This window comes from Elephantulus edwardii, unplaced genomic scaffold, assembly GCF_000299155.1.
Source record: "Elephantulus edwardii isolate Elephantulus edwardi_28Jun2011 unplaced genomic scaffold, EleEdw1.0 scaffold00015, whole genome shotgun sequence".
Taxonomy (NCBI): Eukaryota; Metazoa; Chordata; class Mammalia; order Macroscelidea; family Macroscelididae; genus Elephantulus; species Elephantulus edwardii.
The window spans coordinates 26,780,516-26,793,621 of NW_006399765.1; the positions used below are offsets into that span (position 1 = coordinate 26,780,516).

Genomic DNA, 13,106 nt, shown 5'->3' on the forward strand with positions numbered 1-13,106 from the left:
ATTGGCGACGGGAACTGTGGCAGTGCGGGTCCAGTGGAGAAATCCCAGATGGAATGCAGCCCCTGTGCTATTAAATCAGCTGTTTTGTTCAAACAAGAATGGAAATGGATTTTTTTTTTTTAAATTTTGAAAATATCTCAATTTTAATATATTGGCCCCATATGTTTTCAAACCCTGTTCAGGGCATAACATCGCTACAGAAGTATATACCTGTGAATCATCCTGGACCAGACACAGGCTTACAACCGTTCATTCATAAGGCATGGACTGTCCCCTGCTCAGAAAGTTCTAGAATGAAGCTGCAGTTTTGATTGAGAAGACAGCAGCCAGTAGAGACCTGTCATTTCATACCACTGAATCAAGACATCCCTCAGGACAAGAATGAAGACAAATGGACACAGCTCCCAGACCCAACAGCCTCCTGGATGGCAGCTTCCAAGAGGGCAGCCGTTCCTGGAGAAACATCCTCACGCACCCAGACACTGAATGTGACCAGCATTCAGACACTGATGTCAGATCCCATCTACCGATGTGAGAGGAAAGTGAAGGAAGACACGGCATCCTGAAAACTAGATCCCAGACTGCACGCTCACTTAGAATGAGCCGTACGATGCCTTTCAGAGCGGCCAGGGACAAGCGGCCTTTTTCAGGCCCCTTGCCAGCTGTTTTTTTGCTGCTGCAGACACAGTGCATGACTAAAAACCTCATGTCTACAGTCTAGGGACTGGGTGGATTCAAATCCTGCCACCTCCTTGCTGTGTGGCATGGAATAGATATCCCATCTTTCAGTATCCTCATCTGTGGAAGACAGGGAGCTTCTCTCCCATCAAGTCCCAGAGCCCTGTCTCAGGCAGCCCCGCCTTGGCTCCGGAGACCTTGGCCTGGTTCTCCCAGAGGCCTCTTCCCTCTGCAGTCTTCTCTGCTCCCTGCGAGACTGTGCTGTCCATCCCCTCTCCCTCCTAGCGCAGGGGACAGTCCTGGAATGACTATTCTCTCCCTTGTCCCTGGTGCCCAGGGTGTCACTGACACTTATGAGGCCTCAATCAAAAGGTACTAAGTGGCCAGCTATCAATTACTATGCAAATAGGGTGGCTTTCAATCATGACAATGCAATCCAGCAGCACTGGGACTAGTTCCATTCTACAGACGAGGAAACAGCCACTGAGGGATTTGGTAACTTTTTCTAATTCCATAGAAAACCAATAGCTAAACCAAGGTTAACACCCATGTGATTTGAGCCAACACCTCATGCATTTAGCCATTTCACTGCATGTGTATAATACATACTGCCAAAATCAGCAGAAGAATATTTGATGACATCCTCATAAAGGCTATTTTTCAGCTAAAAGCACAGATTAGAAGTAGGGTGCCGGCATGTGCCCAAAGTATGTAAGGCCGAGCTTCAAAATCCTTGCTTCCAAGGAGCAGCTTGGTTTCACTCTCTCCAAGACAGACCTGCTTGTTCTCCTGGCAGTGCAAGGTCTATTCAACCCTCTTACGTAACATCACAACTAAAAGGCATCGATCCTTCTTCTCTCATCCTTAGTCATTGTCCAGCTCACAATGCTGGAAGTTAAATGTTCAAAATGAATATCTTGACCATATTAAATCCTTTTTGGTTAGTTAAAAAGAAAAAGAAATAGGGTGCTGAGCATAAATTAATTTTTTAAAAAGCCACACATATAGTTGTAAAAATCGAATGACTACCCCCCCCACCCCCCGAAAACAAAACCCGGTCATCGAGTTGATTCTGACTCAAAGCAACCCTCCACTGGGTTCCAGAGCTGTAAACCTTTAAGGGAGGAGAAGAACCATCTTCCTTCCTCAGAGCAGCTGTGGATTCAAACCACTGTCCTTTTAGGTTGCAGCTCAACACATTACTCACCACATCACTAGGGCTTCCTTCTGTCCAGAAAAGAGAAAATAATGGAAATGAAGTGTGCGACCCCGGGTTTCTCATGCATCGATTCAAGGAACGGCTCCCTCATATGCCAGGCACCAACCACATGATAGGCTGGGAAGATCCTGAGGCTCCCAGCCGCATGACGTGGGGCCATGGAGGAAGCCAGGCACACACACACACTAACAGGCGAGTTGCGGGTGGAACTTGTAATAAGCACCATCAACTAAAAGAGCAAGATCCAGTGAAGACAGCCAGACAGCGAAGGCTTCATGGAAGAGGCAACACTCATGCCAAGACTTGAAGGAAAATACAGAACAACAAACCCACTGCCATTGAGCCCACAGACAGAGAACGGACAGCCGAGGATGGCCTCGGAGAGTTTCGAGAATGTAATATTTACAGAAAGCAACTGCCTCATCTTTTTCCCCCTGGACTGGCTGGTGGCTTTGAGCCACCGACCTTCTGGGTTACCAGCCTTACCCACAGTGTGTCCAGGGCTCTGAAGACTTGGAAGAGAGGGAGTTTTTCCTGGAGAGGAGCAGGAAGGGCGTGCGTGGAAGTGGTGCAGGAGGAAGTAGCAGGAGAGCTTGAGTTTTCTCAGGCTTCTGTCTGCACAGTGCCTGGCACACAGCAGGCGCTTGATCTCTAGACTTATTAACCAAGTTGGCTGCGACTGAGAATCGCACTGAAGTCAAGGCTGGAGAGAAGTGAGAACGTGCCAGTGAAACCCACCACCAAAGCGAGTTCACCATCACTTACTTGGCAGCTGGAGTCTTTCGTGTTTACTCCTTCTGGGTGGGTGTTTCCAGCATCCCCCTTCACTGACTACAACAACAAACAGACAGTGGGCCTTTCAGCTGCCACAGGCTGGGGAAGTTCAGAAACGGACGACCCCAGGCATTGATCGCTGAGATTTGGGATCAAGACACAGGGAGGACTCGATGGATTAAGTTTGAAATGTGAATTTCCACATCATCCTTTGATGAAAGCCCGGTTAAACCTGGGTCTTGATTTGTAAAAATAACCAGGCAACACTCCAAACTTATTAGACTAAACTAAATCAATATGGGGAGAATACGAATGGTGGTCTTGGGGTGGTTGAACATAATGAATGAATGAATGAATGAATGCACAAACATGCAAATGAACACATGTCCCATTAGTAATAGTCAGGTGCTAAGTGATTTGATGAGGCATTTTCCCCCCAGTTAGAGAGAGGTCATTATGTTGAGTCATCCACTTTCTGTCCTTTAACATTTCCGACGGTCAGTGGGTCAGAGATGATGAGGATGGCACAGGGTAGGACTGGGTTTGGGTCTGTTGTGCATTGGGTCACTATGAGTCATACTCAACTCAATGACACCTAACAATGACAACAAGCGTGGTCAGTGGGTCAACTGTTGAATTCATCAACGATTTCATTTTTCTTGGGCCCACAAACAATACCCACCGCTTTTGCAGTCAAAAGATCAAAAGACATGTTGCGTTGGGAAAACACATTGCCAGTGATCTTCCCCAAAGTGCTAAAGAGCAACAAAGTCAGCTGAAAGCTTAAGGTGCTCCTGATCCCTGGACTTTCCATTCAGATCCTACGCATCTGAAAGTTGGACAGCGAATGAAGGTTAAGAAGCCTCCATGCCTTTGAATCGTGATGTTGGAGGAGTGTCCTGACTACCCCGTGGACGGCCAAAAAGAACTCGCAAGTCTGTGTTGGAGGAAGAGCAACCAGGACACTCTTTAGAGGTGAGGACGGTGAAACGCTGTCTCACGTTGGCCATGCTGTCAGGAGGGGCTGGTCCCTGGAAAGACAGCGTGCTTGGAAAGGTGGAAGGTCAGAGAGAGAGGAAGTCCTGACCGGATGGACTGACAGAGTGACAGCCACAAAGGACCAGAGCCTGTTGGAGATAGTGACAATGGCACGGGACAGGGCAGGGCTGTGATCACAGGGTCGCTGTGAGTTATAGTCAAGTCCACGACACTTAACGTCCGCAATGGCCCGTGAAATGCGCAGCCGGATGGAACAGAGTTGCAGTCACAATTTTGGGTCCATCTGCACTCCCAGGTAATGGTCCTCAGGGAGCTCTGGTGGCCTAGTCCCTTGGGAGTATGCTGCTGACCCCAAAGTGGCATCTCGCTGGTGATTTGACCCCAGCAGCGGCTCCCTGGGCGACAGTCGTGCAGTCTCTTCCCTTGTGACATATGGTCTCTGACAGATCCCTAGGGCTCAGCTAGGGCTCGATTCTGACTCAAGAGCAGTGAAGACTTTTTTTTGAGAATGGTTTTCAAAGTTTCCCTTCCCACATCCCTCAGCGCCGCAAGAAACTTGTTAGAAGTGGAGAGTCCTGACACCCTCTCCAGACTAAATCTGTAAGCTCTGGGGATGAGTCAGCCACGCGTGTGGTCACAAGTCCTCCAGGTGATTCTGATGAATTTGCGCATCCGAGTTGGAATCAGCTCAGTTTCTGGTTTGGTTTCTTCCCCGCCCCCAGCTCTGGAGGGTCAATTTCGAAGATTTTATTAGTCTGAGTGGATTGAATGTAATAAATTAAATACTAGAATTTCGTGGCCATTTTTTTTCTTGTTTAGGCCTTCAGATTGTTCAACATTTCCATTCCCAGTTTTTCTCCTAGCTTGAGAAAGTTACTCTGACAAAGGACGTCTTACACAATAAACGGTCCAAAGATGAAGGAGGAGACACAAAGAGGATGAGGTAAAATAATACATGTCAACCGCCTGGGGGTGGAAAGCTCTTTTCAAGTACAAGGTGTTATTAATATTGACAGTTTCTAAATCTACATCTATCTATTTCTCTCCACTAGCTTTCTGGGTTTATCTGCCTACCTGGCTTGTGGGCATATGAATACAGCAATCTGCCCACTCACTTTTTAAAAATATACTAGTACTTCAAACATCCAATTTTCTGACATCCAGTTGAATTAATACATACAAAAAAATCTTTTTCGTCTATTTAGGGCATGGCAGCTGTCTTAGATATTCCTTGTAATGATTTTAACATCCTGTGGAAGCTCATAGCTTTGTGGTAGTTGTTTTTTTAAGAGCTACAGTTATATATACTGAAAACCATGCTGGGAGTTGGGTGGCACGGAGTGCTGTTTCCCCTGAAATTATGGCTATTTTGAAAAATGATATTTAAAAAATTATTTTATGAGAGGTTAATTTCTGGAAGGAAGAAGATTTTTTTAGGAATGCACTGAGAAATTTGTAATTTCAATGAGAAGAATGCTAAATCAAGTACAATAATATCTGTGAAAGCAAGAGAAAGGTTGAAGCAGAAACCTGGCACAGAAGGAAGATGTTTTCCACTAAAATGAACGATGGTGACCTAGGGGGTAAGGCGTTGCATTGTCAACTCAGTGACAGATGGATCGGATTTATCAGCCGCTGTGAGGGAGAAAGATCGACCGTCTTGTCCCATGCAATTTACAGCCTCTCAGATCCTACTGGAGGGTCCGCTATAGGTCTGTCCTGACACAAGGCAATGACTTGAGCTGCCCTGAAAGGGAATGATAGAGACCTGGTAAGATTTCCCCATCAGAGGGAGGGAACTTGTGAGACTCAGAAAAGCAGGTCTGGCCCATTACGTTCCGGCACTCACAGGTTTTCCTGAAGACATTTTACCATCAGCTGGTAAAACCTGTTACCTGAAAGGAACTTGAGGGCAGAGGACACCAAAACCCGAACGCATTTATTGCCACTGAGTTGATTTCATCTCATAGCCGCCCCATGGGACAAAAGGGGACTGTCCACAGGATGTCTAAGGCTGCCATCTTTATAGAACCCTCTGCCATGGCTCACAGCCGCCCCACAGGACAGAAGGGAACTGTCCACAGGGTGTCTAAACTTGCCATCTTTATAGAATCCCCACTGTGGCTCATGGCTACTCCACAGGACAGAAGGGCACTGCCCACAGGGTGTCTAAGGCCCTCTTTACAGAGTCCGTGGCTGGGGGGTTCCTCCCTCTGAGCAGCTGGTGAGTTCGAACCACTGAGCTGCTGGTTAGGAGGAGAGTGCTCAACCTCTGGGCCTCTGAGGCTCTTTGGATAGAAGACAGAAGGAAGAAGAATCAATGACCTGATGACTGGAGAAATGGGATAAAACAGAAGTGACACTTGTGTGTTTTCACCTCTACAAAGCCAAATGCACTTTTATTTATTTTTTTGTTTAAATCTCTACCCCATATTTTGCTAATTATGTCTAGAATCATTTTAAAGCAATACTTTTTGACTCAGAATAATCCTGTAGTGACAGACCAGCCAGGACAGATATTTTCAAGCCACAAGAGAGGAGTGGAACATTTTGGTGTTTGCTTGTTTTCCCTGTATAAACTCAGAGTTCAAATCAGTTCAGAAGCCGTGAAAATGTTACCAAAAATTGTTTCCTGAACAGAACTGCTGGCGGTGACTTCCAGGAGCTGACCCTGTGGGGACAGTAACTGACACACAGGGACGTATGTCTGTGGGATGTCAAAGCTGGCTGGGACGGCCACTGAGAGGGCGCTTGTCAGGCACCTGACTCTCCCTGAGGATTAGAGGTAAAAAGCAAACATCTCATTTTCTCATTAAGCTTTATTCTGCGCAAGCTCATGGCTGTATTCCCCATTCCTAGAATTTAAACAAACAAATGAAAACTCAAGAACAAACTTGCTGCTATCATGTTGATCCCTCTCCTCAGAGCAACTCTGTGATGAAGAACAAAACGGCTTCATCCAGTTTCCGAGGCTGCAGTCTTTGTGGAAAGAGACCGGCCCAGCTCCCTCCTCTATAGCAGGTGGTGGGCTCAAACTCTGGACTTTCTGATTAGTAGCCAAGTTTCTACCCACTGAGCCAACAGAGCTCCTTCTGCCTGGAATTCAGTGGGCACTTAATGGTTATTTGTTGAGTGAGTGAGTGAATGAATTGCAAACAGTTGGAAGCAACTCATACCTCCACCAACAGAGCAAGGGCTAACCAATGTGTGATACAACCAGATGACAGATCCATACAAATTGTTATCACCAAGGAGGTGGCCTCAATTAGTGGATGTTGTTGTTGTTATGTGCTGTCGAGTTGCTTGTGACTCATAGCGACCCTATGTACAACAGCCCTAAACTCCGCTCTGTCCTGTGCCAATCGCACTGTCTCTGACACACCCATCCCGATTATCCCAGTCACTGAATCAATCCACCTCATAGGGGGTCTTCCCCTCCTGCGCTGTCCCTCCACCCTGCCAAGCATGATGTCCTTCTCCAAGGACCAGTCACTCCTTACAACATATCCAAAGTATGTCAGACGGAGCCCCAGAATCCTTGCCTCCAAGGAACTGCCTGGTTTAACCCTTTCCAGGATGAATCTGTTTGTTTTCCTAGCAGTCCATGGTACCCTCAATACTCATCTCCAGCACCACAGCTCAAAGGCATCAATTCTCCTTCTATCCTCCTTAGTCACTGTCCAACTCTTTGATGCATAACAAGTGATAGCAAAGACCATGGCCTATATCAGATGCACCTTAGTCTCCAGAGAGACACCATTGCTCTTCAGTACTTTGGAGAGGTCCCTATCAGCAGACTTTCCTATCACAATAAGTCTTTTAATTTCCTGGCTGCTGGTCCCGAGAGTTTTGACTGTGGAGCCAAGCAAACTAAAGCTGTGGACAATCTCAATCTCTTCACCATCCATCCTGATGCTACCAATTGGTCCAGTGGTGAGAATCTTTGTCTTCTTGACATTGAGCCTCAATCCATATTGGAGGCTGCAGTCCTTGACCCTCTGCAGCAAGCGCTTCAGGTCTTCAATTTCAGCAAGCAGGGTTGTGTCATCTGCATAACGCAGATTGTTGATTAATCTTCTACCAATCCTGACATCACACTTCTCCTCATAGAGCCCAGCCTCTAAAAATACCCATGGGGATCAGGCCAGGAACAGAAATGAGTGTGCTTCAGTGGCAAAGGCAAAACGGAGTGGTGAGGCCTGCACTAAACTAGAAGTCCCCTGACTTGTGTATCTGTATAAGTTACAATGGCATTGCAGTGTTCTAAGGAAAATAAATCAGAATAAAAGAAAAAGGGACTTGGTAGATCTGGAATCTTCAGGGGAAATCCTAAATATCATGGAAGTCTTGGAGTCATGTTTAAAGATTAAAGGAAAGTATAACAGTATGTTCCCCAGCCTAGCCTTTTTTGCAGGCAACAGGTAACTATAAAGTAATGGAAACTGTACGATACAGTGCTTTGAATTCATGAAGGTTACTTGAAATAATGGTCTTCTACTTCCCTTATCATATGGAACTTCAATGCCAAAGAACTCTTTTATTTCTGCTTGGTTCCCCTATCAATAGAGTTCTTCCTTTTCTACTGTAGAATTTTCACCCAGCGACGTGTAACAGAAAGCTTGGAGGTGGAGAAATTAATTTAATGTAGAAGCTCATGTGAAGATAGGGATCTATCTTGGGAGAAGCAGTGCGTTTTTCTGAGGCCCTTCTGGTTTTGTTTGGCATCTCTGTATGCTCTCTCCTCTCTTTCAGATGAGGGGAGCTTCCAGGTGATTATTTGGAAGAGAATGGTTCCATTTCCTAATTTTCTGTTGTTCTGTTTTCTAATTTTTTTGCCCCCAGGATTCCCCAACTTCATCCAGATACAAAAAGTTGGGTCAAGATGATGGCCAGTTACCTGGAAATCCCAGTTATAATTCAGAGCAGTTGCTAAAGGCAGCTCAAACATTCTTTTCTTCCCTGGCGTTGTGGAAAAACACTTTTCAAAATCACCAACTTTGAGACCCATTCCCAGCTCGAAATCACAGGGCGAACGGCCTGCAGTTTAGGTGGGGTTTCATTTGTGTCCGATTTGTACTCCACGCCCCTCACTCTGCAAGGGTTTAACAAGGAGGGGAAACAAAGCCAGCCAACACTTTCTAACAGTCGCTCCTAATGGGCCTCAACTCCCACTGGCAAGGACTTTGTTTGTTTTGTTTGGTTTTTGTGGACTAGAAAGAATCCTTCAACAGGGTGAGCCTGTGAAATCAGAGAGCTGTTTTCTCAAGGGATTAAACCCCCAACAACTTTGGAAAAATGAAAGCCCACCGTAATGAACTTCTTGTTTTTCATTAAAAGAGAATTAAACCATTAACATTTTCCATGGTTTGTTTTATTCCCCTCTCTCTCTCCAACTGATCTGAGTTTGTTGTATTATATTATTTAGGTTCCAGACGGTTTAGATACTTAATGTATATGATATGATTCTTCTCAGGCATTAAAAGACGGCTTTACATAGTCTTCTAAATCCACTGACTCATAGTGACCCTCTAAACAAAGGAGAACTGCCCCATAGTGTTTCTTAGGCTGAAACCTTTGTGTGTAGCCTAGCATGTTATGTATTTGGCTGTTAATTGAAAGGTCAGTGGTTCGAACCCCCCCAGCAGGTGAAGGATGGGCCGTTTCCTCCTGTAAAGATTGAAAGCCTCAGTGATCTGACAGAAGGTCATTATTAAGTAGGAATCGACATAATGGCAGTGAGTGTGTAGGGAGCTCTGGCAGCCTAGTGCATAATGTAGTGAGTTGTTAACAGAAAGTTCAGCAGTTTGAACCCCCCAGCTGCTCCATGAGAGAAAGACGAGCAGTCTTTTCTTAGAAAGATTTACAGCCTCAGAAACTGTGTATGGAGTGCTGCTGGGATTGAGATGGAATCCATAAAGGTGGGTTTTACTTTAATCAATATGCAGGAGCTTTGGTGGTAGTGTGGTTAAAGTGTGCAGCTGCTCTCTGGAAGGCTGGCGGTTCAAATTCCCATGTCACTCTGAGGGAGAAAGATGGGACAGTCCGCTTCCATGAAGATTTACAGCCATGGAGACTTTACGGGGCAGTTCTGCTGTGTCTTATTATAGGGTCCCTGAGAGTGCAAGGCATCAGGGGCAGTGGGTCTGGTGATCTGTATAGACAGAGAAGATTCCCCACAATTTTCTCCTGTGAAATAGCTGCCTGGTGGGTTCAAACTGCTGATTTTTCATTTCGAGTGCTTCATCTCTGTACCTTTCTACCCTGAAAAGATAGACCACTTACCAGCTAAGAAGCAAGGTTATTGTTGCTGTTAGGAGCCGTGGAGGCAACGATGACTCATAGGGACCCTATGAACAACGGGTCTGAGCCACGCTCTGTGCTGTGCCATCCTCATCCTCTCTGCTGTGTTCAAGCCCGTTGCTCCAGTCACTGTTTTGAGAGTCTTCCTCTCTTTCTCTGACCTTTCACCTTTCCCAGCATGATATTTTCCCCCCAAGGACTAGTCCCTCCTGACATCATGCCCAAAGGACCAAAACTACACCGTCCTTGCCTGGTAGGAGCATTCTGGCTGTGCTTTCTCATCCGAGACAGATTCGTTAGTTCTTCTGGCCGTCTGGGGGATAGTCAGGACTCTTCTAGAATTATTAGAAGTTTCTTTTAGCTTTTCTTATTTACCTACAAGTCAGTTTCCCCCAAATTTGCATCTTTCTCATTGTACCTTCAAAATAGTTTCCTCATTAAGATCCAATCTGGATTCTTTAATACACTTAAGATACACTATGGGTTTTTTTTATATATAAATAACCATATTTTCCAAGGAAATAACCCAACATTAAGATAACAAGAAAAACAGTATAATTTGCTGTCAAAAAAAGGAGACATTAAGAATAGATAAGGTGACAAGCTGACAATGACATTGACTTCCAGGGGATGCTGGTGGCTGTGCTGGAACGGAAGCCGATGTCGGCTTTTTGTTAAAAAAGGAGATTGTTGTTTCTATGTATCATTGAGGAAGAACCGATTCATAACTGACCACCAGCAGGTTTACAGAGGCTGTAGATTTAGTGAAAGAAGATAGTCTATCTTCTCTCAAGGAGCAACTGGTGGATTCAAACTGCATGCCTTTGGGTTGGAAGCGTACCTCCTTACCACCAAGCCATCAGAGCTCCCTGAAAGGAAGATTAGGAAGGTTAAAGCTTCTTGCCTAGAAACTTTCTCTGTGACTCACAAGATGGTTTATGGAGTGAATCTCAAGACAGGAAAGGGATCCCCTTCCGGTAGCATTCATATTCTATCTATCAACACTACCAAAATTACACATGCCTTCTACGCCTGTGGCCTCTGGGAATCCTGGCCTGGGTATTTCCACTTTGCAGAATAGGAAGCAGGTGGCTTACCATTTGTCTGAAAAACGCCATGAGGGAAGTTCTCGGCGGTTTGCTGTCTTCTCTCCCGAGTGTCACCTCTGAGGGCTCTGCTGTAGCATCTTCGTCCACGCTGAGATTCACCGTTTGCAAGGCTGTTTCTACTGCCTCAGTCTTTACAATCTCTACTGGTGACTCACACAGCGCCTGGGGTTGTTTTGCCAGGTAACAAGACAATGAAAACACAGCACTTTTCTGAAACGCGCTTTAAAGAGCGGGTCCTGGTTGGCCCCTTGTACACATGGAGGTTAGGGGTGAAATCTGGCATCATTCTTACAGCTGTGAGTTCCACGTTCGCAAGCCGAATCACAAACCACCACCAAAGAGACCAAGCTGGATGTGGCGAAGCCCCTTCCCCATGAACACGCAAAGATACATAGGAAATCCTAGCAATGTTTGTTTGTTTGTTTTTAAATGATATTTTAAGGGTTTTCTGGTGCATGCTTACTCAACAAACGTTTACTCAGAACGTTAGCTATGTTCCCATTTGACAAGTTTCATGCAAATTGTTCAGGGACACCAGCTCTGGTTATCACAATGTGTCTCATCACAAATAATCTCACCAATGGCGTGCTTTTTGTTTCCTGTTATTGTACTTTAGTTTCCCTGTTCCTTTATAGTCTTATCTTTGCTTCTAAGTGACTGGCAGAGGCCCCGGCACTGGATGGAGGCTTCTCCTGAGCGTGTCCAGTACTTCTGACGTTCCAGTAGCCCATCTCTCGGTGGCCACAAAGTGAAGCTCACCTGGCCTGTTAGGGAGAATTGTTTCACTGATCTGGCCTTGGGGAAACACTCAATATTCAACTTTCCTTTCCCGTATCCTGTGGGGAAGCTCTCGCTTTTGCAGAAAGGACAGTAGAAAAGTCCTCTATTTTGTAGACTTGACTTTCTAGTCAACAAATCCCTAGTCCCATCCAGACCAGGCATTTGCCGTTATTACTTAACCAAGATTCATGCTTTGGAAGAAAAATGTGTGGCCAAGAAAACAATGGCTATTTTTAAAATTACTTCACAGGGAATGTACTTAATGGTCTTCTAAAAAGTCACTGCTGTTGAGTCAATTCTGACTTTTAACAATCCCATACAGTAGAACAGAACTGTTCTATAGGGTTGCCAGAGAGCTCTGGTGACCTAGTAATAAGAATCTGTCCTGCACTTCCAAAGGCATATGGTTCAAATCCCCCAGCTGTTCTGCAGAAGGATGGCCAATCTCTTGTGCGACTTACTGCCTCTGACAACCCACTAGAGGGTCAACTGTGAGTTGGTTCTTTCACAGCAACAACAACAATGGCAAAGGGTCTCCAAGACTATAATGTTTACGGACGCCGACTGCCGCAGAGAGCCTGGTGAGTTTGAACCACTTACCATTTGGTTAAGTAGTCAAGTGGTTGACCACTGAACCAGCAGGGTTCCTCTCTTAAGGCTCACTGCTTGCTAGGGGCTGTGTGGGAGGAAGGGGTGTGAGTGCAGAGGTTAGACAGTGCTAGGTTCATCCTACGTCAGATTCCAAGTCAGAAATGATCCCATCAGTCCAGCCACAGCTGCTGCTGGGATGATCTCTGCATTTGCCCTGGTTTCTGGAACAGGACAGAATGAACTGGGCCCAAGAGAGAGAGATCTACAATTTTGTTGTTTTTGTTTGTTACTTCCTCAGGTCAAATCCAGCCTATAAGGTGAGAATGGTTTTTACATTTGTAATAGGTTGAAAAACAAACAAACGAAACTCAAGGTGATGGAGAAAAAGCAACAGAGAGTTGGTGTGGCCTGTAAAGCTGAAAAAGCTGACTACCCAGCCCGTTCCAGGAGTCGGCCTGTCCCAGCTTCAGAGCAAAGCGCCACACAGCCGCTGTGCGTACTTCTCTTCGCTGGTGCCAGACCTCATGCTGCTGTAGCACGTTTACTGTCAGGAGGAGAAAAGAGCCCCAGATACGCCCCTGTTCAGCATGAAGAAGCCAGAGAGTCGGCATCCAATTCCCAAATCAATAAGACAGTTGGTTTAATTACTATTGGAA

The 13,106-nt window shown here is 45.7% G+C and overlaps 1 protein-coding gene across 1 annotated transcript in view; it reads right to left on the reverse strand.

The window, feature by feature from the left end:
- Nucleotides 1-13,106, reverse strand: part of BCAS1 (breast carcinoma amplified sequence 1) — a 43,794-nt gene that overhangs the window by 5,723 nt on the left and 24,965 nt on the right. Inside the window, exon 6 of the mRNA XM_006881647.1 lies at nt 11,068-11,241. Coding sequence (XP_006881709.1) covers nt 11,068-11,241 — 174 coding nt within the window. The remainder of the gene's footprint in view (nt 1-11,067; nt 11,242-13,106) is intronic.